At 41.3% G+C, this 25,916-nt stretch overlaps 4 protein-coding genes and 1 long non-coding RNA gene across 6 annotated transcripts; 3 read left to right on the top strand and 2 right to left on the bottom strand.

Annotated features, from left to right (window-relative positions):
• Positions 1 to 10,248: 10,248 nt before the first annotated feature.
• On the bottom strand, positions 10,249 to 12,116 carry LOC148905707 (uncharacterized). The gene is made up of 2 exons (XM_089039976.1): positions 11,410 to 12,116; positions 10,249 to 10,677 (listed from the first exon to the last, which is right to left on the bottom strand). Exons 1-2 carry the CDS (start codon positions 11,926 to 11,928, stop codon positions 10,543 to 10,545), a joined length of 654 nt encoding a protein of 217 aa, XP_088896102.1. The 5' UTR covers positions 11,929 to 12,116; the 3' UTR covers positions 10,249 to 10,542.
• Positions 12,117 to 12,958: 842 nt separating this feature from the next.
• On the bottom strand, positions 12,959 to 18,945 carry LOC116306540 (signal recognition particle receptor subunit beta). The gene is made up of 8 exons (XM_031716621.2): positions 18,773 to 18,945; positions 18,158 to 18,252; positions 17,672 to 17,749; positions 16,993 to 17,078; positions 16,465 to 16,524; positions 15,937 to 16,013; positions 15,042 to 15,096; positions 12,959 to 14,217 (listed from the first exon to the last, which is right to left on the bottom strand). Exons 1-8 carry the CDS (start codon positions 18,864 to 18,866, stop codon positions 14,007 to 14,009), a joined length of 756 nt encoding a protein of 251 aa, XP_031572481.2. The 5' UTR covers positions 18,867 to 18,945; the 3' UTR covers positions 12,959 to 14,006.
• On the top strand, positions 15,702 to 16,999 carry LOC148905706 (uncharacterized). Its single transcript, XR_016121705.1, has 3 exons — positions 15,702 to 15,996; positions 16,085 to 16,206; positions 16,810 to 16,999. It is a non-coding gene; the product is annotated as an uncharacterized LOC148905706 (long non-coding RNA).
• Positions 18,946 to 19,094: 149 nt separating the features above from the next.
• LOC148905705 (DDB1- and CUL4-associated factor 10-like) lies at positions 19,095 to 21,801 on the top strand. 2 transcript variants are annotated; one of them, XM_089039965.1, is made up of 2 exons: positions 19,095 to 20,271; positions 20,643 to 21,801. In XM_089039965.1, exons 1-2 carry the CDS (start codon positions 19,305 to 19,307, stop codon positions 20,984 to 20,986), a joined length of 1,311 nt encoding a protein of 436 aa, XP_088896091.1. In that variant the 5' UTR covers positions 19,095 to 19,304; the 3' UTR covers positions 20,987 to 21,801. The 2 variants fall into 2 exon arrangements, with proteins under 2 accessions (XP_088896091.1, XP_088896092.1); XM_089039966.1 differs by having other exon boundaries at positions 19,097 to 20,256.
• A 404-nt stretch (positions 21,802 to 22,205) lies between these two features.
• Positions 22,206 to 24,471, top strand: LOC148905704 (YEATS domain-containing protein 4-like). Its single transcript, XM_089039980.1, has 4 exons — positions 22,206 to 22,259; positions 22,341 to 22,460; positions 22,755 to 22,821; positions 23,934 to 24,471. Exons 1-4 carry the CDS (start codon positions 22,227 to 22,229, stop codon positions 24,065 to 24,067), a joined length of 354 nt encoding a protein of 117 aa, XP_088896106.1. The 5' UTR covers positions 22,206 to 22,226; the 3' UTR covers positions 24,068 to 24,471.
• Positions 24,472 to 25,916: the final 1,445 nt, after the last annotated feature.

The following is a 25,916-nucleotide window of genomic DNA, read 5'->3' as shown; positions in this document are numbered from 1 at the left end:
GTCGCGCGTAAGTTTGGCGACCAAATTGGCCCAAAGGAATTCTTTAAGGATAAGTATGCGCTGTGGATCGACATGCGCACGACGAACGACGAAGGCCTACATGGACAGGGATTGCGGCTGGTAAATACCCAGGACGGCATTACGTTGGAGATCAAGCGCACCAAACATGCCAGCGACACTACTAAGATCAACGCGTATATCTTCGTAGTCTCAGACGCGCAACTGAGTGTAGAAATGAATCAGCTAAAAAGCGTTGCCTACTAGGCTCGCGTTCCTTGAGCCAAGCGAAAGGATGAAAAATATTCCTTACGTATAATATGCTCCGCGTATTCGAAAACAACGAAACTAAACTGCAATGCATAGTGCAAGGCGATAAGCTGTACTTTAAAGCAAAGGAGGTAGCAAAGGCATTAGGTTATGCAGACACCAAAGATGCTATTAAAGCCCACGTGCGGGACAAGCATAAGAAGAGACTTAACGAGTTGGAGGTGAATCGCCTCCCTTCTGGTTCGCACCCGCAATCCCTGTATGTGACGGAGTCTGGTTTGTATCAATTGATATTCAGCTCCAAACTGCCAACGGCAGAGTCGTTCCAAGATTGGGTCTTCGAAGACGTTCTACCTACGTTAAGGAAGAAGGGGAAATACTCGTTGGATGGTCCAAATAAGTTGGCCTTCAAGATCGAGGATGAGTTCGACTTACATAAGAAGGTCATCGATCGCATACGCCGGTTTTACCCCACGCTGATATTAGCACCTGGACTCGGGGAGTTGCAAGATACCAGTAGTAAAAGGATAAAGTGCTGGCAAAAGGGCTACCAGGCAGGTCAACCCGACATCCTAATTCTTAACTCCCATAAGAAATACAATGGGTTCTGTCTGGAACTGAAGACGCCAAAGGGTAACGGCGTATTGTCCGACAAACAAAAAGCGGTGTTGACGCAATATGAAATGAATGGATACTTAACGATGGTAAGCAACGATTACGATCTGATCTGCAGGGAAATCGACCGTTACGTCGACGGCATTCGCATACCTTGTCCTGGCTGCGTTAAGGCTTTCAAGTCACAGGAGACGCTACAAACGCACCGAAAGATATTTCATAAATATAATGATAGTTGAACAAACTCACTGGCGCGAATTAATACAAGGCATTTCATACGAAATAAAAAATTACGTCGTCTTCGAGGACATTAACCGTTTAAGGTTGGTCCTCTTAGACGGCAGCCAAGAGTACAGTTTGTGGGCTCCTGACTGCGTACGGTACGTACTGCAAGGCGAAGAGTACACTCACGTACGTAGCTATGGTAAAGTCAACGGTCGATGGAAGTTCGACGTTGAAAGAAAGGCGGAGGCTAATCCATTGTGTGATTAGTCGTCCTCATGGGCTTCTAGGTATTGGTCTGCTACGTCGGACCTCATTTTTTCCGACATGAAATCGATCGATATCGTAATCAAGGCTCCTCCTGCGACGTAAGGTAACATCATATATTAGACCATTCTTTTCGTATTGCAAGGTAATGGTCTAAAGGCTTGGGACCTTCGTACAGGCAACACCAAATATGTTGACCGCTGCGTTGACAACCACATTTATCGCAGATGCCATCCCAGTATTCTCGGTTCTCCCATCTTACTCCTTCGTAGTCGTCAAAGCATACGAAATCTTGGTCTATTTCCTTCTTACGTCGCGTGAGCGCCCGGCTGGTTTCAAGGGGACAACATCGCTCTGCTAAATCGCCGTGGGTTTCACAGACGACTTCTTCGAGGTGGTAACGTCGGCAGCGGTATTTATGCCAGTTTTCTTCGAAGAGGGGTTCATCGCATCGGCGGCAATGACCTTTAAGGCAGACTCTATGCTCGCGGTGATATCGTAGGGCCTGTACTGTGGACAATTCCTTACCGCAGTCACCGCAAACAGTGCTGATGGTCTTCTGACAGACTTTCTTGGAAAGATGGTATTGCAGTCGCTGCTTGCTACTAAAAGCTCTATCACATTGCACGCACTTCATTATATATACCTTATTTTTTTATTGTTAAATTGTTAAACCCTGTAAGAGGGTTTTAGGATAGGACCTATTTTTTATTGTTATTTTGTTAAATGCTGCAAAGAGGGTTTTAGGATAAGGTCTATTATTTCTTGTTATTTTGTTAAGCCCCCATTAAGAGATGAGGTATCATTCTTTCTCATCGTTGAAACCAGCAAAAAGATAATCATGTTAACCATTCTTCGATTTAACAAAATAACAATAAAAAATAGGTCCTTACTTGAGACCTCTTTGCAGCATTTAACAAAATAACAATAAAAAAGAAAGACCTATGCTAATTCCTCTTGCTGGGGCTTAGTAAGGTCTTCTTTGCGGCCTCTTACTCTTCTCGAGCGTCGTCTAAAGTCCTTTGTGCTTTAGTATCCGCGGGACACCAATGTCCAACGAAGTCTTCTTCAGAGAATACCTTATTACAGTGACGGCAGGTGTATTTTTTACACGGTTTGGGTATCGGTGTTTTGGGAGGGATTATGCAGTCAGCAGGTAGTTCGCACGTAATGCAGTCCATATATCTATGGGGGATATCGAATGAAGTCCTTAATGGACTCCTTAGCCCAGCCCGCCATTGTCAAAAGCGCGCCAAACCGTTCTGCACGCTTCAGACCACACATTTCATCGTACAATTCCTGTACGCGCTCTTTTAACCGGCCTATCTCTTCCCTTTGCATTTCTATGGTGTCTCTTTTATCTTTTGCGTCGGCGGCAATCCTTCTTACTGCTTCCACTGGGTCCATTGTATATATAATGGATCCGAATCATATTCCCTGCAATGCTCTGATAGTAGGACCCACCGGCTGCGGAAAGACCCAGTTCGTGGTAGAGCAGCTATTAGGACCCTTTAGATGCCGCTTTGACTACATAGTGCTGCTTTGCCCCACCTACGTGAATAACCGCACCTGGACGGGTATAGGAGCGAAAGATGACGACTTCTTCGTAGATATCTTAGACCCTAACGAGTTATCCAGCCATTTGAAGTTTTGGCACAAACAATTCCCTAAAGATACACAGACTTTACTCATACTGGATGACATTGCCTGCGGGGACGACGTAAAAAGGCGCACCTCCGAATTAGTGAAGCTCGCTTTCAGCGGCAGACACGACAATATCAGCGTTTGGTTGCTTTCCCAGCAGCTTACCAGTGTCTCTAAACCCTTCAGGGAAAACATAGGCTCCCTGGTCGCATTTTATACACCCAGTAAGTCTGACCTGGAAACCATCTTAAGCGACTACGGCGGCGAGATAAGCAAGGAACAGCTGCACGAATACATGCGGTATTTAAAAGCGCGCCAACATTCCAAAATGATCTTCTCTTTGAGGTTTCCGTATGACGTTAACATATATGGACATTGAGCAGCTCATAGATGAAGTCCCCACACAGTTAGATGAAAGTAACCTCAAGGAACAACTTAACATTCTTGTGTCTTCTGGGAAGTGCAAAGAAATGATAGGCAAGGAACTTACCCATGAGCAGGTTAATAAGCTGTCGGAAGAGGAAGTCAAGAAGTTCCATAAGAGGTACGAGGCCGCCCTTGCAAGTAAGACCACGGACGCCGTAGCAGACTCCGCTATCCGACTTGCCACTAAATTGCTTGGACTTGCACTGCCCATAGACGACGTGGAGCAACTACAGAAGGACATAAGAGATGACTATGTCATCGCCCAAGAACTTAAGATAACCTGCGGGTGGTTGTCTTTGAAGTGCGGTAAGTTAATGGCAGTCGCCTCTGCGGCACTTCACGTAGCTCAGCACGTCGACTTGAAGGAGGTACTAGGTTCCTTCGGAACATCTTGGAAGGACTTCAAAAAGGACAGAGAAGTCGAAAAGGTCTTCCAGGCGGCACTTGCTGAGGTACCTGATCAAGTCGCCTCAAGTACTTAGTCAAGTCGTTCAGTCCTCAAGTACTTAGTCAAGTCGTCCTTAAGTCATTCTCAAGTACTTAGTCAAGTCGTCCTTAAGTCATTCTCAAGTACTTAGTCAAGTCGTTGTCAAGTCATTGCCAAGTCATTGTCAAGTCGTCATCAAGTTACTTGTCAAGTCCTTCAAGTCCCTTAGTATAAGATGAGTGGTACCGAAGAACAACCTGAGCAGCCCCAAGAGGAGCAGAAGATTACCAAGGCTAAATCTCCAGGCAGAGTTGCCGCGGGGAAGAAGCTCGCGGAGATGAATAGGAAGAACAAAGCAAAGAAAGAGGAAAAGGTGGAGGAAAAAGAGAGGAATCCTTCATTAATCCTGGGTACGTCATTGGCGCGTTAGGAGTTCGCTATAGCAGCAGGCAGCCTTTACTTACAATGGCGGGCTACGAAGCCAAAAGTAGGGAACCACCAACATATCACGCGCCCGTGCACGCACCTGTGGAGGTTAGAAAAAGTAAGATCCCTGAAATGGAGTAGATTTATCACCCGTGGCGACCTTCTCGCTTTGTAATATAATGTCGACCGCGTTGTTGAAAACTGTTGAAGAAGCAGCTATCATTACTTCTATTGTTGCGGGTATTGGTTGGGTAGGTAAGAAAGTGCTCAAAGAAGACTTTACTGAAGACCCAAGCAAGAGCTTCGCTAACTTTGCTAAGATGACCGCTGCCGTTGGCGGGGCTATCATGGTAAAGGATTACCTACGGAAGGAAAAGTACATCCCTAATGTATAATGGTTAGCTTAGTCGCAGGTGGAGTTATTGCAGCCTTAGCATTTACAGGGGCTAATTATGGTGGTCAATATTTGGATAGATTAGTTAGAGGTGATCGCAGCGGAGATTTGGCCGCCGAAAGAAAGAGACACGACTTAGCGCTGGAGAAATATCAAAGGGACGTTGCAGCTTGGAATGAAAAAAGACAAGCTTACAGGGATTGGTTGGATAAGAATTACCAAGACAAAATGCAGGCGGATAAGAACTTCGAAAACACAGACTACGCCTTCAAACTTTATGCGCAAGCACACCCCGCGGCATTAACGGGGTTAAGAAAGCCTCAGTTCAAGAATTACTACCAGCCTTCTAAGAAACAAAAAGACAATGAGTTGGTCTTTGTAGGAGTCGCAGGGCTGGCAGGAGGCGTGGCCTTGACGTATCTGCTCTAACGAAGGGGACTTGTCCCCTGTAATATATGATCGTCTTTTTGGAAAGCGACAAGAATGACTTTACCACGTATTTGAATCCTCCCATCAAAGCCTGTAAGGTTCGGCTGGTTAGTTGCTCTTTGTACAATTCTTGGTATAATTTAATTAATGGCTTTGTCATCGGAACTTCCGGCACCAAACCAAAGATACCAGATTCCCATTACACCCCCATAACACTGGCTAAGGAGCTAGCAAAGCATGGATATACTCTTACCACAGGATTGCCCCATGAAATGACATTCGAGAAAAATAATGGGAGCGCCAATCTAAAGGACAGTTCATTGGTAGAACTCCTGGGCCTTACTAGTACCACAATAAATAGCGGCAATACATATGATGTGAAATGGAAAGTCGCATCCTCTTACGAAGTCTATTGCGACTTGGTTCATAGTTACAACAATGGAGAAAAGTCTTCTCTTATGTCCAAGTTTCTGCCCAAAGGTAATCCATTTGACCCAGTAGAATACACTCCCATTTCTTTGAGCTATGACTTATCTAATTTGGTAGAAAGCATAAACATCACCATTAAAGTGGACGGAAAGACGGTGGATTTCAATGGACGTAAGATCAATCTTGTTTTGGAATTCATATAATGGGCCGCGTAGAGGACAAACTCAAAAGGATTTACTATGGGCCTGAGGGCTATTGGAAAGGAGCGTCAGCTATCAAGAAACTCGCGACCGCGGCCAGGGTATCAGATGAAACGGCTAAGAAGTGGTTGAAAAAACAAACCCTCTGGCAGGTTTATCTTCCCGTGCCTAAGTACATTCCCAGGCCCAGCTTCACCGTAAATACCCCTAATGAAGTTCATCAGGCGGATTTGCTTTTCTTACCGCACGACAAGGTGAGAAAGAAGACCTATAGGTACGCTTTGACCGTAGTCGATATCGCAAGCAGATACAAGGACGCCGAACCTATAACCAGCAAGGATTCTGGGGAAGTCGCAGAAGCCCTAGGTAGGATTTATAAGCGCGTCTTGAAATGGCCTAAGCTGCTGCAAGTGGATGCGGGGACGGAGTTTATGGGCGTGGTTACCAAGACCCTGAAAGACCACGACACTAAGATTAGAAGAGCTAAAGCAGAGTACCACAGGGGTCAGAGCATCGTCGAAAGATTCAATAAGACCTTGGCCGAGCGTCTCTTTGGGTACCAGTATTGGAAAGAGCTGGAAGATCCCTCCAAACGCAATAGGGAATGGACTCAGAGGCTCCCCCAGGTCGTCGCGGCTTTGAACAACGAGGCGGCCAGGGCTACGGGAATGAAACCCAAGGATGCCATAAAAAAGAAACACGTGGAACACAAGTCCTTCGTCAGAAGTTCGAGGGTGGTCTTCCCCCATGAAAAGAAATTAGGTAATGTCACGGTCCGATATCTCTATGAGCCGGGTGAATTAGAAGGAGGATCCAAAAGAGCTACGGATCCTAATTGGTCTTTGGAAACTTACCAGATCCGAAGCGTAATAGCTAAGAAGGGTCAGCCCATCTTGTATTATCTTCATGATGGTCCCCACGCGTGGGTTCGTCAAAGAAGAACTGCTTATCGTGTGATGTCCGAATGCTATCGTATGCACTCCGTCATCACACATCCATCGCTTACCGTCAAATGCAGACAGTGACACCTTCTCCTGCGTGACGTTATGTATCTGATGACCATAGCTGCGCAGGCTGTTCATCTTATGCCGCTGTTCCTTGCGTGTTCGTAATACGTTGAGGTAGGACTCGTGCGTAATGTCCTTCTTAACCACGTACTTTTTTACGCCTTTAGCTTTCTTTTCTACGCCGTCTAACTTTAGCACGCTGTACATCTTTGGTTTCAGACCCACGTACTCTACTATGGGTTTTCCTAACATTTCGTCTTTCATCTTCCCAATTACCTTCTTATTCTTCGCAGAGTAAAGGAAGTGCTCCTTCGGGTAACCGCTGGTGTCGTACTCGTCTATGTCGGGGAGGCAGTCTTTGTAAACGTCTTCCGTTTGCACTTCTAGAATTAGGGAGTCGGTGTCTGTGTACAGGAGGCGACAGCGGTCTCCGTACTTTGGCTTAAGCTTATCGTAGTAGAACTCGTACATAAGCAGCTTCGATAGATCCAGCACCGTAAAGCCTGTGTAAACGGGCTTGTTTAGTAAGAGGTTTGCCCTTTTCATGTGAATCACGTAGAAGTTCAGCATTTCTACGTATCTAACGAAGCCTGGCTGTGACACGTATGCTTCTGCTTCCTCTTTGGTGCTGACTATTTTTACGCTTACGCGCTTGCGGATGTTCTCCATTGTCTTTCCGAACACGCTGTTGTTCATCAGTTTGAAGAGGTTTTTCTCGAAGTCATTTTTCGCTGCGGTACGCTTTTGCGTGTTAAAGTCAATGTAGGGGCGCATCCAGGGTTCCTGCGTGAATTTTAGGACTCTGTGGATCTTCTCTACGCGCATTCCGTGTCGCACGTAAAACTGCAGGTTGCGGTAATGTACCACATACTTCTTCTTATCCATCAGGTTCATAGTTAGTTTCCTGTACGGTTTGTAACCAGGGCACATTTCCCTCTGCAGCGGACTTAGCTGCTTAAATGGTATCTCTATCGCTTCTGGTGCTAAGGGGAACTCATTGTGTTCGTCGTGCAGGCGCTCTGGGTACTCCAGATCCACTTCTAAGACGTAACCCTTGTCTTCTTCCTTTCCTACCTGCATGTAGAAGTCTATCGGCTTCACTGGATCCCATTCGAAGTCTCTCACAGGTAGGTACTGTGACATTGCCCAACCATAAAGGTTATTCGCATCCAGGTAGTAAATGTATGTGGTTGGTTTCTCTGGGTCGTGCTCTACTAAGGGGTTGTTTGCGCGGGCGTAACGTCGGCTGGGTCCGCATACGCCGCCACGAATACCGTCTTCCATAAACCGATACATGTCGTACTCCGTTAGGAGATCCAACTGCGCATTTGTCTTCTTTAACAAAGCACTCCAGCTGAGCCCAGGAGCCGTGTAGAAATTAGCGGGATCCAATCCGTAATATTCCATAGCCATCTTTCTGAAGCTTTGGAAAACATCTGCAAGCAGCACTACGTCAGACCTTAGGTAGATGTCGTGGTAGTCCCCCATGTTCTCACAGGAGTACTTTTCCCACACGTCTAACGCATGCTGGTACTCCTCATCCTTTATGCCGGACTCGTTTAGGGTGCTGTAGAAGCGATCTTTGGGTGGTAGGGACTCTTTGAATCGATCCCAGGAATCCATGTATTCGTATGGGTAGACTCCTTTCCTTTCCGCGCCATATTGACTGGAAATGGGAAAGTTGGTGTTATACTTTACGAGGTTTGCTAAGGAGTCCGCCATAAACTGCTGCGAATCTAAGAACTTTAGCTTACCCACAGTTACGGACATGTAGCGCTCTTTGTTGTTGGGTATGCATTTGACGTCGGAGCCGTCTGTTCCTTGTAGTAGCAAATGGGAGTCGTAACCGCGGAGGTTGTGAAAGAACACCGGAATCTCCATGTCTGGATTTACTTTGAAGTTTATATTGCATTTCCAATGAGCCGCTCCTCTGTATTTACCCGTGATGTGGCAGTGATCCCTAACCTTATCCACATAGAAATCCTCAACAAATGCTTTGTGGCAGTGAATGCAGTGCGTGGAGGGCTTTCCCGGCTTCTCACCTTTCTTAGCATACTTCCCGCATTTAAAATGAGCTTCTCCTAGATACTTTCCATCTTCATCCCACGCTTTCTTGGCTCGTCTTCCAAACTGAAGAAGCGTATGTTGGCAAATGTGGCATTTTTTTGCCTTGTTAAAAGCCTCCTGGTTCTCTTTGGTAAATTCCATCTTCTTTGGACGTCTTAATTGTTCTCTTATCTCCCCCTCCTCTTCTCGCAATGCTTCTAGAAACTCATTAGCTGCGTTCTTACCTCGGTAAATCACAGGAGGGTTTGCTTTACCGTCTGATTTGACTACTATGTAACCAAAGGAGCAGATCTCGTGTAATCCTACCTTATTCGTGGCGCCACGTTTCTGCTCTTCCTTAGTTATCAACGCTTCGAAGTCTGCATATATCACGTAAGGCACTTGCATCTGCTTTTGATGGTCTGCGTATGAAAGCTCTTTGTTGGTGGGCATCTGGATCCGTTGCGCCACTTCTTCGACTCCGCGGCAGATCTCATCGTGTTTCTTTAGGGTATTTAAGGATGTAAATGACAGCAAGCAGCAGTCACAGAAGTACTTTTTGCCTTTGTGCTTAGTATGTCTGTAGAATAGTCTGCTAATGTGTTTAACCCATGAGTAGTGTCCGCCGTGGTAGAATAAATGTACGCGCTCTCCTTTACTTTTTGACAGAACTAACGGTACTATCGTCTGCTCTCTGACTCCGTAAACGTTAATTGCTAGATCGTTTATTTCCTCAAATATGGGGATGTCTATCAACTGCATGGGAAATTCCACACCATCCCACTCTAAATCGTCTGTGGGATACTTACTTGTCCTACAGGGATCCTTCTCTGCTGGATACAGTGCAGACCTGATTGCCCACATAAAGCATCGATTGTCTTCATTCTTCACGTTTACAATAGCCTTCTTCCTTTCTACCCACGTTGGTAGCGGTACGTAACTCCCCCCTCGTATGGGTACGTACCTGGCTATACTTATCTCTATTCCTTCAACCTCCTCTACTGTCCAACCCGATCCTTCTTTCGTGTAGTTAGACAGCGACTCCATTATTGCTTCTAAGGCTTCACTGAGTGACCTATCCAAATTCGTGGATTCTAATATCACTAACGACTTTGATCGCAACATTGCTGCCGTCATTACCTCGTCTTTTGACAAACTTACTTCTACCATTATGCTCGCTTTCAGGGCTCCTAATTCTTCTATACCTTTTCGGAGAGTCCTTTTAACCTTCCTTTCTGACTGACGCCAAAACTGTCTAACGTCAATCTCACCGTTACCGGGTATTGACGCCGTGCTGAAGTTGCTTTGGGATTCCATCTATATAATAGGAAATATTTTATACCTAATACCAAGCACTTTTTAGGTCGTCGTAGTCGTACTCACAGTCCTGACAATGCCAAAACAATTTAACCTTAGTCTCAAACTTCTTACCACATCCACAATCATAACTGCTCATACACTTCGTCTTCATTTTCAAATGCTTTTTCAAATCCGCTTCTTTCTTAAAAGTTCTCTTACATTCTTCGCACTCCATATATAGACTAACATATTTGCGCTGTTGCCCCCAACCACACTTGGAGTGGGGATTGTCCGTAGGTGGATTTTTGACACGGGTCTTGCCCGTGTTGAGATTGCGCTGGAACCCCCATTCCCTATACTACTTTAATAATCCAATAGCACTTTGCAGCTTCTTTGTACACACAGTGCGCAAACAAAAATGCGCAGGCATAAGATATCTAAAGATCAACTTGATTGGCCATCTTCGTTAGTGTTCGTATCTTCAGCTGTATTCCTTTCTTGTTTTTCTTTCTCTAGTTTATCCACAATAAACTGCAGAGGATTATGTGGGCGCCGGTATACAATGTCCGCAGCGAGACCCTGTGATGAAAAAATGTTGGTAAGAAAAACTATCTAATTGAAAATTGTAAAGTATGAAATATTTTAACTAACTGAGTTGAACGGTTTCAAAGAAGGCTGGCTTTATTGCAGTTGCATGTTGGATAGCAAGCCCGAAATGCAATATAAGCAATGTGAATAAAATCAGCGAGGGGTCACAACAATATTGATTTTTTCCAACAATTCTTGTGTACTGACATTATTTACAAAATTTAACATGTAGCAAACCTTGGCCAACGTTAATTTTTGAAATAGTTGTATATTACGAAATTTTCTCTCGTTGTGCATTGAAATGGCTTCCACAATCAAATAATGCGCGCGACTTCCAAATGGCTTTCGCTTCCTGGTGCGTTGTGATTGGATAGTGCACAATTTTTTGCATTTTGATTGGAGAGAAAGCCACTTGATTGCCTGAATCTCAGCAACTTGAAAGTGTTTAAACTACTTAAATACAAAATAGCACCAATGAAACAGTTGAAAACAAACTTGAAATACATGTGTTTTGTGCTATTTCACGGATATAGAGTGCTCGCACTAAACCCGTGAAACAAATACTAACTTATAGCACAAAATAGTGATAACTAAACAATAGAAAACAAAGGATTCTGTACGAAATAGTACTAATTAGTGCTAATTATTGTGCGGGTTTAGTGCGTGCTCTCTATGGTTTACACTCTAGGAATCACTTTCGGAATTAAAAGAACTTTCAACTACCTGAAAAAGCCTAAAGATTTCATGTTTCTCGAGATACTTGACGGATCTCACAAAAGGGAGCTCCTCAGCTCCACCATCCAGCATTTCTTCTGGTTCCAAATTATCCGGTTCCAACTTTTTCTCTTCACTGGACTTTTCACCTGGAGAGTCGATATCATTCGAATTTTGCAAATCGTCATTAATGTTTTCATTTTTTATAGTTTTTACTTCGTCGGTCGAGCTTAAGCTCAAACCTTTAAGCTCCTGAAGTTCGGGAATTTTAGTTCCGTGGTTAAGACCTTTAGTGCTCTTTTGATTGTGTGGTCTTCGACGATCTTGCTGTTCGCCATGTTTTTCGTATTCATCGTTGTCTTCCTGTATAACGACCATTTCGTTGTCTTGTACGCTACCTGACTCGTTATCAATGTCTTGAGAATCAGCAATACTCACAGCATCATTCTGAGTACTGCTGTAAATCGTAGCATCAGACATTGGCATGAGACTTTCAACTTCATCCCAGCCATTATCCGTCTCATTCATGGCAGTTTATCTTCACTTCAGTGTAACGATAATTCGAATCCAGACGATATATCAAAGCAAAAGTTTCATGGCGCGTCTATTCTGCCACAGGCGAGAAAATAAAATAAATATTGATTGCCTTTTCAATATTCAACCTTTCGTTATTTGTCGACACTGTTTGATATTCGGTTCGTAACAATAGCTGAGGATTACAGGGTCATGCTCGAAGCGTCAACGTCGTCAAGGTTACGTGACAATACAGGATATCACCTGGTCGAATCCAACTATGGCCTAAGACGGAAGAAATACCCTGTATATAGACACCTTGCATTGATTTCCTAGAGGAACTGTTCTGGGGGACAACACAATGTTGTTGTTTTTTCGTGTTGTTTTTTTTTTTTTTGTTGTTGTTGTTGTTGTTTTGTTTTTTGGTTTTTGTTTTTGTTTTTTTTGCGTGAGAAAAAACGGCCAATGTCCCCCAGAACAATTCCTCTAGGAAATCAATGCAATGCGCAGAAATAATCTATGACTAGTATTTACTGACTTGCTCTGTTGATTAGACAAAATATGGGGTATGGATGGAGGTACCAGATTGTCAGTTAACTACTAATGTTTAGGCCAATTAGTCGTTAATAGTTTGACATGCGCTGACCATAATAATAACCAAAAAATAATGAAATAACAGTTAACTGTTTTACTATTAATTTAGCTTATTTGTCAGTGAACTACTAATTTTTAAGTCAATTGTCAGTTAACTGTTAAACCCCACCACACACTCAAAATAGCCAATATCTTTTACATAAAGAATTGGTTCTCTTTAAATTTGGGACCCGGATTGTCTCGCTTGTGCTTTGAAAGTTTTTCTCAGATTTCTCTTGTTTTTCTTCCCTTAGCAAAAATTACCTTCTAGACACTAATTCGATCGGGGGTCAACGCTTTAGCTTTGAGCGCCTAGCGCCAGACACTGAGCATTCACTGTCCTACATGATCGAGCAAGCAATTTTTTTTTCATTCAACTAAAACTAAATTTAAAATAACCACACGCAATGCATGCGCTTGATTCATTTATTGCTAATATATATAACCGTTATTCCTACACGGAGTATCATCATACAATATGCTCTTTAAGAAATAAGCAGAGCAAAATTGCAAGCAGCAATTTTACCGCAATCCATGCGCAATATAAGGCCCCGTCCACACGTATCCGGAAATTTTTGTATCCGCAATTTTTTTTTACGGATAAGGGTTGCGTCCACACGTGTCCGCAAAATTTTGTGACCGTATCCGCAAATTTTACGAAAACGGACACGTGTGGACGGTGAAAACGATTCGAATACGCTGCGTGTGGACGCAAACATTTTCGTATCCGCAAAAAAAATTTGCGGATACGAAAATTTCCGGATACGTGTGGACGGGGCCTAAGAGCCATCATAGAATTGTAAAAGTAGGCATTTAATGAATCAGTCAGTGGAATGTAACTTGAACTATTATCTCCTTTATTGTCTTTTATGATGCACGATCCAACGAGAAAAAATATTAATGCGAAGTAAGATACGCGGGGAAAAATAAAGTACTTTTGCGTTTAAATCCCGATCTGGCTAGCGAAAAATAATAGTTATATTCCTTCAAGTAGTTTTGAATATTTTTAGTCTATCTTTTGTTATTTTACTGAACACAAGGCTGTGTAGACTAACTTTACATGGTAAACACCGTATACCTTTATAATAATAAGTCAGGCTGTCATATACTTCCCACTCTGTCTGTCTGTTTACTTTTTGACTCTCCTTTCCTTTTTATTCAGTCTTTATTTCATTCTTTTTCTTTCTATTTCTTGGTAAAATATCTTCCACTCATCGTTTGTTTTCTTATCTTATGTTACCTTTTCTCTCATTTCTTTCTTCCTTATTTCTCTTTCCTTTTTGTCCATCTATCCTTATCTGTGTGTCTGTAAGTCTCTGTGTGTGTCTGTCTGTGTGTGTGTCTGTTAATTAGTCAGTCAGCCAGTCAATCGGTCGGTCGGGCAGTCGGGCAGTCAGTCAGATGGTAGGTCAGCAAATCTTCCTCCTTTGTTTCTTCCATAGTCTTTATCTACTAGTTCCTTAAGCCACTTTGTTAATCCAGTCATATACAGCATTGATATCAGGGTCTTTGCCTTCAGTGTCACCTTTACAGGTGCATTCTACAAACTCTACTTTCACTGGCTCTACATGTGCAAATTCAAAATCTTTTCCCTTCTTGCCGATAAACGAATCTTTGGAGGAGCCATCTGTTCCTTGAAGGGCAGCTGAGCGAGTCACACGAAGAGTGTTTCTGAAGTAAGAATGTTTGGAAAAATCAGGAAAAACTCATAAATTATTGAAAAAAAAGGAAACAAAACTTTTACAATTGTTTATGATTTTTTTTTCTTTTTTACAGAACTAGAAAAATAACTATAAGAAAAGATAAACAACAAAAAAAAAACCAACTAAATATGTAATGAGATAACAAAAATCAAAGGAAGAATCAAACAAACTACAGAAAATTACAGAAACAATAAAATAAAGAAAAATACAATGCCCTGCAATATGAACACCAAAAGGGAAACAAAATTCATATAGCTCGTAAGCAGACATTCACTATCCTAATGGGGAAAGAAAATAGACCTTTCAATCGTGGGCATAACGTTTTCCCATTTCATACCACACGCCATTCCCTAGAGTATCATTTCTTTGTTTAACAGTTGCACAAGAGAAGACACATGAATATGGATACGACTCAAACAAAGAATCTCATTCCCAATAGAATGACGCGTGGTCTGATATGAGAAAACATGGCACCCAAGGTAAAAAGGTCTACAAAAAGCCTTCAAGCTTAAAGGTCTCAGTGTTGTAATATGATTGATGTAGGAAATATCAAATAATTTTAACTACCCTGAATAAAATATGACTTTGTACTAGAGTGCAAACAATTAATCCGTGAAACACTAATTACTAAATAGTACAAAATAGTGCTAATTAAACAATAGAAAACAATGGAATTTGCATGAAATTGTGCTATTTAGTATTACTAAAGTTTCACGGTTATATTGTTTGCACTCTATAACCAGACCAACAAACCACTGCAAAGTACAGCAAGAGACATTTCCTTGTACTCACATTTCCTTCTCTAACTGAAGCTTGATGACCCTTGAAGACTTCGCAGTTGTCATGTCTGCAAAGCAAGAGCATGAAATCAGTGACTCAATAGACCATTTTCTCAAGGTTGCGTACGCATCCAAATTTAAGGAACTTGACGGGCCATGATACCAGAACACGAGTATTATCATGCATTGCAATGATTTTTTTTTTATAAGAATATTTTTAAAATATAAAACTGTCTTCTCAATTTTACTGGATTTGCATTTTTCAGTTTTGTGGCCCGTCAAGTTGGATGCGCATGCAACCTTGAGAAAACTGTCTTTTAAAATACCAATGTTTTTGGAATGTGTTGACTATCTCAATGAGACACAGTCCCCAAACAGTACACTGCATTAGATGTACCTACAACTTCTACCCCTGTTATCGTCTCCCTGGTGCAATGTAGGACCCAGTTTGCCGATCATTCATACTGCACAAATTGAGAGCTAATATCTAACCTTCTCCTGTGGAAGGCCTCTGAAGGTAGGAAGTTAAAAAGGTAAAGGTAATTCATTTTACTTCGATAACTCAGGGAGTGGTTGCCTGAATCTCCCGCACCAGGGGCTCATGTTTAATGTGCTTGAAAGTGTGCCCTCTACCCCCCCCCCCCCCCCTCTTTTTACGGGTATTTAAAGCATATTAAAGCTACACAGAAAAGAGAGAAGTCAAAACAGACAAGGAGTTCCTGAGGATTGAACTATGGACCTCTAGCTCTGAAGGCCGTGCACTAACCAACTGAGCTACACCTTCTCCATTGACATCATATCCAGGGAAACTGTGATGAAACTGGATGACCTCTCTGTTACCATGGCGCCACCTGATGTGTGGCACTACATTATATGACTAACCAACTGAGCTGATCAGCTAGCCTTACCTTGTTTATTGCAAGCTACTAATATTGGAACTGCAGCCTTCAACAAGTGCTTATTGCAAAGTATGTCATACATTTGTCTATAGAAAGAAAATTCCATACAATTTTTTAATGGACAATAGTCTAAAAGAGAAACTACTGTATTTTCAAGGACTACAGAGAGGAAGGGGAAGCTCCTCTGACTTCAGGAATCAAGAGTTGCATATGAAGAGTGTACTTTTGTCTAGCTCATCTCTAGGGTCTGGGGTTTGAATCCTGGACTCGCCTTCACATGTGAGTAGAGTTTGTTAGGTAAAGTACCTCCCTCAATTTGAGGATTTTTCTCAACGTTATCCTGGTTTTTTTTCTTTCTTTCCACAAAACCTAAAACACTTAGTTCCAATGTATGGTTCCAGAAAATTTCCATACCCCACCATAGAGGAAATTTGGAAAAACGTCCCCCCACCAATCTGGAATTTCCAGCTTTCTTCCATAACGGTTATTTTATTAAAAAAGCTTATGCTGTAAGGATGGAACACATATTTTACTTACTCAGCCACATCCTTCAATTCTCTTGGGAAGTTGACGCTGTCAATGACAAATATTATGGCTCTGAAGACAAAAAAGAATGTTTATAAAATCAATAAAACAAATACCATACTGTATTTTATACAACAACAACAACAACCTATGTTTATTTAGCACTCTCAACTATAAGAGACAATAATATATATATATATAATGTATAATTGTATAAGAAGAGTACAAGCTACTTAGAAATAGCGGGGCTAATCGAACTAAGTAGCTAGATCATGCGCGGGGTTTAATAAGTCAGTTATGAGAGATAGTAACAAATAAGGTTACTTATTACGTGTGATTAACATAAATATCTTTTAGAATAAGAAAATAGAGACCATGAGCATCGACAAGCATTGAGAAAGAAGATGCCAAAATGATAACGTGAGTTTGTAAATTAACTTTCAAAATTTTCAAAGATGTGGGCAGTGTTTCAAGTGTAGGTGCTGGGGTACTCAGCATTGCCATTCTCTATAGAACACCAGAACATTAGCCCACTTTTACCTTGCCTGTCCTTCTTGCTTGTCCAGAAATTGGAATCTTATTCTACTATGACCAGGAATATCAATAACATCCAGAGTCTTTCCTTGCTAAAAGCCAAAAACAAAAGTTTTTTGAAAATGAAAACAAAATTTTGGGATACTTATACTTTATAACTGTTAACACTAAATTGGGTTCCCTGTGGTTATAGATTGGATGAATGTTGTATTTCCCACTCCTGTGTTGATCTGTCATGAGAGTTCGTCTCATTTCAATGCATAGCAATGAAAACAGTATGGCACTAGCAAGGGTAGGGAAGGGAGAACATGCCCCACCACCAAAAGTTTGCTTTTGGCACCAAAATGTTATCATTAAAAGATTTTTGACTTAGGAGTTTGAACTTTGGGCTTCCTGTGTCCAGGATGTTAAAAAAAATATTATGGGATGAGAGAGAGTGAGAGAGGTTGCTTGTGAGTCGAGTGCAACATTGTAATTCTTTGGAGTTTAAATCTTAAAATCACTGAATAGAGTCTATAAAACCAAATTGAAGAGTATTTATTTCTACAACTGTCACTAATTCATGTGGGATTCTTAGTGGATATGGCAATAAAACTGTACATTGCCCCCCATCCCTCCCCCCCATAAATGTTGCGCAGCTACAATATGGTAACACATTATATCGTGTTGAAAATTAATTACTTACATTTTTTCCTTTTAAGGTGTAAGAGCCTTTATTCTCTTTCATTGATGTGTGAGTCATCACATATTTCCCAGTCGTTAGCTGATGAAAACAAAAACAGAGAACTCATTCGCAACTCAAAACAAAACCTGAAACAATCTTTGGGTTGCTCGGGGCTACTTTTCCCGCTCGTACGGACGGGATACACGTGTACAGTAGGATCCCACACGTAGGAGCAGATCCCGTGCGTGGGGTCTGTGCGCAATACACACAATTGACCCTGAAAAACTTTTGGCCTGTACTGTAACTATGCAAAGAAAGAGTTATAAAGCATGTTGGGTTTTGTAAAGGGAAGAAAACTATATAAAAACCTGGGCCCGGTTGTACAAAGGTTGAATAGCACTATCTGGCATGCAGATAAATCTTATCCAGTGGATAAACTATTTATTGGATAACAGCATCAATTTCAAGTGACAATTCTGTTATCATATTCTTATTGTTTCTACTTACCCTGCTAAATAATAGTGTTTTACCAGAATCTGTCAGGCCGACAAGAAGAACGGCATTCCCCCTCCTTCCACCTTTCCTCAAGAACACCAACAGGACTAAGAGATAATGAAGATGATACTTGTTGAATTAACGTTTACACTATTTTCAAATCCATAGGGTCCCCTCTTTTTTAAGGAGTTCTATAGCCCCCCCCCCCCCCCCCCCCCCTCTTCCCTTTAAGGAGTGCAATATGGGCCTTGTACAAGCATGTGATCCCGATAGTATATGCTTTGTAAAGGTATTATGACATGGGCAGTGGGCTTTCTTTCAAAGACACTACGTAGAAACAAGACAGACAGACACTAAAGTTACTCTCAACAATTCATTACGATATTTGAATCTAAACGCCACAGAATGTAGAAATGGCCTTCATTAGTTAAATTAAAAGTCATTTACTTTAGCTAGTGACTTTAAATAAAATCGTTATGACCGAAAAGAAAAGAATTAACACATTTGCACTGTAGTGGGAGTGAAAAAGCAAGTTGCACGTGAATATTCGTAAAAAGGATATATTTTTGAGGGCTGAAAATTTCAAAAATTTGAATACAATAAAAACAGATAAAAAAATAAGCTTACGTGTAGTGATAAGGACTAGGAATAAACCAGTAGCGACAGCAAGAACACCACCATTTGGACCTTCAAAGATCTCTAGTATTGAAGAGACGGCCATTTTCTCGTAATGATGAATCAGCCGGTATAAGCACAGGAAGCCCACCACAACTAAATATCAAAATCATCACAAAATATATCCAAATCATTTTTTTCTTTTAAATATTTTAAATTTATGACCAGTAAACATGTTTGTTGTTATATATTATTTAGAGGTAAATGTTTAATTTTTTATATTTTTTTATTTATTTTCTATGTGTAGTGGGGGTCCTGTGGCAGGAATTGGCTGGGGCAGACTGATTCGAGTGTAATAAAAACATGGCGATATTCACGTTCTTCACGAGGTCAAGCCATTTTTATTTTGCAGCCTTAAAATGATAACAACTTATTAAGAATTTCAAGCCTTTACAGGAATGGTTGCCAGTTTTTCTGGTAAAGGGATAGACTAGCTTTGACAACAACCTTAAAGAACGCTTACAGCAATTTTTTGAAGAGAGAGATGGGAGAATTCAAGTACACAACAACCGAAGCTACCAACCATGAAACTACAACTTCCTGGAGCTCGTATAAATATTTAAGAGAACGTGAAAATGGCGTTCAGTATCGAAACGATTCTGTTGTAGCTAATTATTATAAATACATGAGTTTGAAGTCCATCTGGGGGAAGAATCGTGATGGTTGTGAAGATCATGGTGCTATTTTCAATACCGAGTTTTCTCCTGATGGAAAGCTACTTCTTGCTGCCTGTGAGAGGTCGGCTTTTCTTGTGTTTGATCCGCTTAATCAAAAGCTTATTCTTACAAGGAGTGGAGCCCATAATGATGGCATAAATTGCATACGGTTCTTAGACTCAAGGTCATTTTTGACGTGTTCTGATGATAAGACCATTGCACTGTGGGATGCAAGGAATTTGAAGAGTAAAGTGTCTAGTTTTGTTGGGCACACAAGCTGGGTGAAGAGTATCGAACATTGTAGAAGAACAAAACAACTGGTGACGTCTGCCTTTGACGATACCATCCGTGTCTGGGATCTCAACCGGCCTTCTCCATCAGGATTTATCGAAGGAAGAAGTGTCTTAAAAGTTGCTCGGTTGACGAGAATGAAACTAACGCCTTGTGGAACCAAAATGATAATATCGTCCATTGCAGGGCATTTGGTTGTCATTCATAACCTAGACCTCGAACAACTTGAGGCAAGATCTGGCGATCATGGGATCCCGTTTTGGAACTTCTCCGGCACGTACCATCAGAAAGCACATTACCTACCATGTACGGATGTACCATGGTCAGCAAAGAATAAATTTGAAGTAATTGAGGAGTTTCCGGAAGACACAAAACCCTGGTGTATTTCATCTCTGGAAGTTCATCCACACGGCTGGTGTATTGTTATACGGTACACTGGAGGGGACTGGCACCAGGAATGGACGGCACTTTATGATATCCAGACAAAAGGCAAGCAATCAACTGGTTTGTAATACTGTATGCTTATTAAAGCACTTCCCAATCCAGGAGTGGATCCAGGGAGGGGCAAAGGGCAGCTGTATAGCCCTGCACACCCCCCCCCCCCCCCAACCCCCCCTTCTTTCAGAATGCTGGTTATGTTTCTTGAAGTGCAATAAAAAGCATATTTTTAAATATTTTTTCCAAGTTCTGTAGTGTCATTTGCAAAATTCAGTCAAGCCCCCCTCCCCCTTTTGGGTTGGATCTGCCCCTGCAATCACACTCGCAGAATCATGCAATTTGTCTTCGCTACAAGTTATTGTAGTGTGAAGGTTCTGTTCTCTTGTACATGCATTTCATTCATGCATTTCAGTTTTATTTTCTTTACTCTCCATTAGATGAGACAGATGGTGCAGAATGTGATATATCAAGACCTCAGAGGCTTATTTATTGCATAGAGGAGCCAAATGTCGCAAGAGGTTACATAAAAGAGCCTTGCTTTAGCAATGATGGCCGTGTCATTGGGTCACCTTTTGGCAACACATCTCGCCTTTTGACATTTAGTCAAAACTGTGAAGAGCTTCCTAACTGTCTAAAGAAAAAGACTTCACAGTTAATTGACTTCAAGACACTAATAAGTCATAAACATCCAGTGCTCACTAGCAGGTTTTCACCCACACATCCAATACTTAGTAGTGGTTGTAGAGGAGGAAAAGTTGCTTTTCATTACCCTCATTTATGAGTGTGTTTGAGTCCAAGAATACAATCAGGGCTCAAGATAATGGCAGGTCATGGGACAATGTCTAAACAGAATTAGAAATTGTCCTGTCAAATCTTTGCCTTGCCGATCATTTTCAAGAGTAACATTGACCATGGTGTAGCCAAGCTAAAATTAATTTGGCTGGACATCACGACAGATGACTGACGAGATATTATTTTAAGCCCTGAAGATAATGCACTCCAGGGAAGGGAAGTGGGACTGAGGCGGAGTTAGGGGAGAAGGAGGGCCTCTCCTTTTTCCCTTTCTTACTCCCCCTCTCCCCTTGCCTGCATTCTACCTCTCCCTAAGAGAGCCTGATACTCAATACTCCGACATTGCTGCTATATCGTCAAATTAGTACATAGCACATTGTCCGATACCCAGCCATTATTTTGAGCCCTGAGTAGAGAGAATATTGCTATTTGTTGTCTATAAATATTTGTTAATAATTTGATAAAATCTCCCTAGGGAAAGATTAATAATCCAGAGGTAACATTTAACAGCTCACACAAGAAACAACCAACTGTATCAGAATTGAAAAAAAAAAAAAAATTTTTTCAATTTCCTCAGGTTTAAGTAACTTATGGATAAGACAGATAGAAGTAGTGAGAGAAGGGAGCAACGGCATTCAAAATGCCACTCTGAAACAAGATTTTAGTACTTATGCCAAGCATTGCAGTCAGAGCTTTAATGTGTAAAACTAGATCATTTCAGGATTCTCAAGAACTAGGGTTTAATGTTACTAAAATATCTACTGAAACAAAGTAATCGAACAATAAAGAAAGAATGACCTTGAACCACAGGAAGCCCTGTTTCTTGATTTTAAATCTAATCTTAACATGTTAAATTTTCAAGTTTTCACTTGTAGAAATTATGATAATCATAATAAAGGCAGTATTTTCTGCTTCTACCACGTTGCATGCAACATTGCACCCCCAAAACAGCCTTTTTCATGCAACATTGCCTGCACCTTTATAGTTTCTATGCGTGAAAGCTTTTTTTGTCGTGTCTATTTGCATGAGAAAGCCTTAAGAGTAATAAAATAATCTTTGTATTTTTTATGAAAACCTTTTTATCCTGCCGCTTGATCTGGCTTTTCTCATAAATTTTGCAAGCAAAGCCTCATTCCTTTCTTTGATACCAAATGCCCCTAAAAACACAGGGATCCCAATTTTAAAATACTTGTAAAGAATGGGTCAGCGGATGTATATCATAAAACAAGATGGCGGGGTTTGGAGACAACTCGCGTGTCAAGGTTTGTTCCTCAAAAATACACTCTTTTTTACCGGTTTTACTGAATATTTTTACTAAATTCGTACCTTCAACTATCATTCAGGGAGTATCTATCGTAAAACCTATCATATATGGTAACGTTTCGCACTATTTTGGCAAGAAGAGAGAGACTGATGGTCACACTCATGGCTGGACTGTCTACATTAAACCATATAAAACCGAGGTACGGTAGACTTAGAAGACTTTTCTAACGCCAGAAAAGGCGAAATTATTGACTGTTTATGGCAGGAATTTCCCCATACATTACTTCTTCTGTAGTGATAGTTTCAATGTGAAAAGAACCAGTAAACCAGTACAGACGTTTAGGCAGTAGCCTGAGCTTTTTCTCTACAATTATGAGAATCTTAAAAACTTTTTAACTTTCATTTCAAGCATCTATTAAAGCTAATGATGTGGGGAAATGTTATGTCTATGCTTTAGAGCTTTCTGTTAACTACAAGCATGTTTTATATACCAGGACATGTCCAGTTATGTCAAGAAAGTACACTTTAAACTACACGAGAGTTATGCCAATCCATTACGAGGTAAGGGCACATTAGATAATTCTCAGTTACATTTACTGCAGTTTTCAATAGTCTGCGAACTCAGATATTACTGTGAAATCTTTTTTTAACTGCTGCCAGTCAAGAATATACATGTAAAAGGTACTGACTGATTATTTTTAATTGCGGCAGCAAAAAATCAGGTTTCAGCATGCAGCTTTCATGTACCAAATTCGCAGAATATTGAAAACTGCAGTAATTTATGATTTGTCACCAATCCAACCAAGCAGGTTTTTGACCAGACCTCTTGACTGCATGGTAGACTGGTCACATTGCCTGGTCCCATTTTCTGATCCCATTTTCTGGTCACATTGACTGGTCACATGGAATGGACACGTGGACTGGTCACATGAAATGGATACATGGACTGGTCCCATTGACTGGTCCCATTGACTGGTCCCATTGACTGGTCCCATTGACTGGTCCCATGGAATGGACACATGGACTGGTCACATGGACTGGTCACATGGACTGGTCACATGGACTGGTCACATGGACTGGTCCCATGGACTGGTCCCATGGACTGGTCACATGGACTGGTCCCATGGACTGGTCCCATGGACTGGTCACATGGACTGGTCACATGGACTGGTCACATGGACTGGTCACATGGACTGGTCACATGGACTGGTCCCATGGACTGGTCCCATGGACTGGTCCCATGGACTGGTCCCATGGACTGGTCACATGGACTGGTCCCATGGACTGGTCCCATGGACTGGTCCCATGGACTGGTCCCATGGACTGGTCCCATGGACTGGTCCCATGGACTGGTCCCATGGACTGGTCCCATGGACTGGTCCCATGGACTGGTCCCATGGACTGGTCCCATGGACTGGTCCCATGGACTGGCCCCATGGACTGGTCCCATGGACTGGTCCCATGGACTGGTCCCATGGACTGGTCACATGGACTGGTCACATGGACTGGTCACATGGACTGGTCACATGGACTGGTCACATGGACTGGTAACATTGACCGATTGATCAGTCCATATACGGCCAGTCATCATGACCGCCCACGGAGCACCAGTTATTTTTCTCTGTCATTAACTGGTTAATAAATAACTGTTGTAATAATTATGATCATCTCAGTGATTACAAAGCCGCCTTACGAAGTGAATGAATCAGGATGGGGAGAATTTGAAATAACAATCAAGATTTTCTTCATGGATCCACAAGAAAGGCCAGTAAGTGTTCTGTTAGTTGCTGATATTATCTCTTGCTAAGTAAATAAGTTTTTGGAAGCAATTGAGGATATAACAATTAAATTTAATCAGAAAAACATTGATGATTTCTTCAGAGTCACCATGACGTCATTATGAAGTAATTAACAACTAATTAAATTTTTCGTTCCCTTGATAATGGAGTCATGATGACTCCTAAATGTCGCACATTTCTGGGAAATTAATTCAAATTTAATTATTGGTTACCTATCAATCATGTTACTTTTTGAAGTTGACTCAGACTGGGGGGCAATTAATATGCAACTAGTGACTGTTAAGTCTAAACATGCCAATGTAAGTCCTCAAAGTATTCTATTTGACTATTTCTATGGCCTGAAACCAGAAACCAAGATATACATATACAACCTTGAAGATCCCCCAAGCTTCCAAATGTTAATTGCTGTCAGTCATAACACAGTTATTACCAGAAGTAACATCTATTGATAGTAAAGAATAATACTATTGTTTCAAAAAGCTAATTAAAAGGGGTTAAAAATGGCAGGATCTAAGTTCAATTTTATATTTTCAAAACTATTTTGAGGCATGTAGGGCAAGATACCTCAAATTAAAGCTGATTAAATTTGCTCTTAAAAATAATCAATTTTTTTAACCAGAAAAAGGGGATCACTTATGAATAAATTAGCATAAATTAGCATAAATTAACTCTTAAGGCAGTGATTTTTTCCTTAAAACGCCCCTAGTTTCCAGGGTTACAGAGCTTGATGAATTTCTTTTACAAAAAAGTTTGATAATTTCATCAAGAAAAAGCACACCAAGTTTGGAGACAAAATTCTCAATTTTCAATGAGATATGAGATTTTCGTGATATGGTTTTGGCCGCGCAAAACTGGCCAAAACATGTTTCCTGGGCGTCCATTTATTAAATGCCTTTTTTTTGGTCTCCAAGCATTTCCTTTAATGCGATTTTAATTACAAAATTGTATTATGCAGAATATATTCCTTCTTGAGCCTTTTTTTATATAATAAAGCCAGTCTCCTCCTGCCCTTAATAATACTAATTACTAATACTAGTAATAATACGTACGGGTCAAGAGTTGTATGTGGCAGTAAATAATATTGTACATGCTTATGCTAATACTCTATTTGTACAAAACAAACAAACCAGTTGGAAATTTTTTTCATCTTGTTCACTAAAGCAATAAAATAGTAGGACAATACACTTCATTTTCAACATTGCTTACGGTTTTCCCTTAGTGTTTCTTAGGCAAACAAACCTGGCAATGCAAAAATGCAAAATGAGGTAAACCTTTTAGTGCATAAATATCATCCACTTGATAACAAAACGGTTTTCTTACGCACAATGTCGGGAAACTGGAATATACAACTAGTCATGGTGATAGTCCTTGCTGTGCCACACACCCTTCAAGCAGTTCCTAGCACTAGTTAATGTGTAGGACCACCTGACTTGACGGGGCATCACAATATGAGCCACCCTCAGCGGACCTCTCCCCCTCACGCTAACAAACAACACGTTGCTTCGACCTCCTCTGAAACACAGGGAAGTTGTTCTTTTAAAGACTGTCCGAAGGTTTGACCTTGCCGCTAGTTTGGGAGAGCATCATCATCACCAATACCAGCTATTGTCTGGACAAGCTCTTCCATTATAATCAAGGAGTGCGTAAGACTTTTGGTCTCCGAAGGGCTTCGACTTGGGGTTGTTTGCTCTAATGCTCCTAACTCGAATAATCGCTGTTTGACAATGCTATGTAACTTAGTGAAGAATAGAGTCTTCCACCAACGCATACACTTTCTTAGACGTGTTGTTAGCCAGATCTGTCAGAGCTATCAGCAGCATCAATAAGAGTTAGATTGCTTGATTTGCTGCTGTTTGT

This window comes from Actinia tenebrosa, unplaced genomic scaffold (genome assembly GCF_029948245.1).
Source record: "Actinia tenebrosa isolate PJP-AT-01 unplaced genomic scaffold, QUT_ActTen_1.0 PGA_scaffold7__59_contigs__length_16204524, whole genome shotgun sequence".
In the NCBI taxonomy this organism is placed as follows: Eukaryota; Metazoa; Cnidaria; class Anthozoa; order Actiniaria; family Actiniidae; genus Actinia; species Actinia tenebrosa.
The sequence above is the reverse complement of the archived record's forward strand: the minus strand, read 5'-3'. Positions and strand labels throughout refer to the sequence as shown.

Excerpts from the sequence above, each read along its gene's own strand:
- LOC148905707 (XM_089039976.1), bottom strand. The coding sequence starts at position 11,928 with ATGAATGAGACGGATAATGGCTGGGATGAAGTTGAAAGTCTCATGCCA. Across the intron at positions 10,678-11,409 it reads AAATCTTTAGGCTTTTTCAG|GGTCTCGCTGCGGACATTGT; the intron begins GTAGTTGAAAGT and ends TTTTCATCACAG.
- LOC148905705 (XM_089039965.1), top strand. The coding sequence starts at position 19,305 with ATGGGAGAATTCAAGTACACAACAACCGAAGCTACCAACCATGAAACT. Across the intron at positions 20,272-20,642 it reads AAAAGGCAAGCAATCAACTG|ATGAGACAGATGGTGCAGAA; the intron begins GTTTGTAATACT and ends ACTCTCCATTAG.
- LOC148905704 (XM_089039980.1), top strand. The coding sequence starts at position 22,227 with ATGGCGGGGTTTGGAGACAACTCGCGTGTCAAG. Across the intron at positions 22,260-22,340 it reads GAGACAACTCGCGTGTCAAG|GGAGTATCTATCGTAAAACC; the intron begins GTTTGTTCCTCA and ends ACTATCATTCAG. Across the intron at positions 22,461-22,754 it reads TTAAACCATATAAAACCGAG|GACATGTCCAGTTATGTCAA; the intron begins GTACGGTAGACT and ends TTTATATACCAG.
- LOC116306540 (XM_031716621.2), bottom strand. The coding sequence starts at position 18,866 with ATGGCCGTCTCTTCAATACTAGAGATCTTTGAAGGTCCAAATGGTGGT. Across the intron at positions 18,253-18,772 it reads CCTAGTCCTTATCACTACAC|TCCTGTTGGTGTTCTTGAGG; the intron begins GTAAGCTTATTT and ends ATTATCTCTTAG. Across the intron at positions 15,097-15,936 it reads AGTAGCTTGCAATAAACAAG|ACATGACAACTGCGAAGTCT; the intron begins GTAAGGCTAGCT and ends CTTGCTTTGCAG.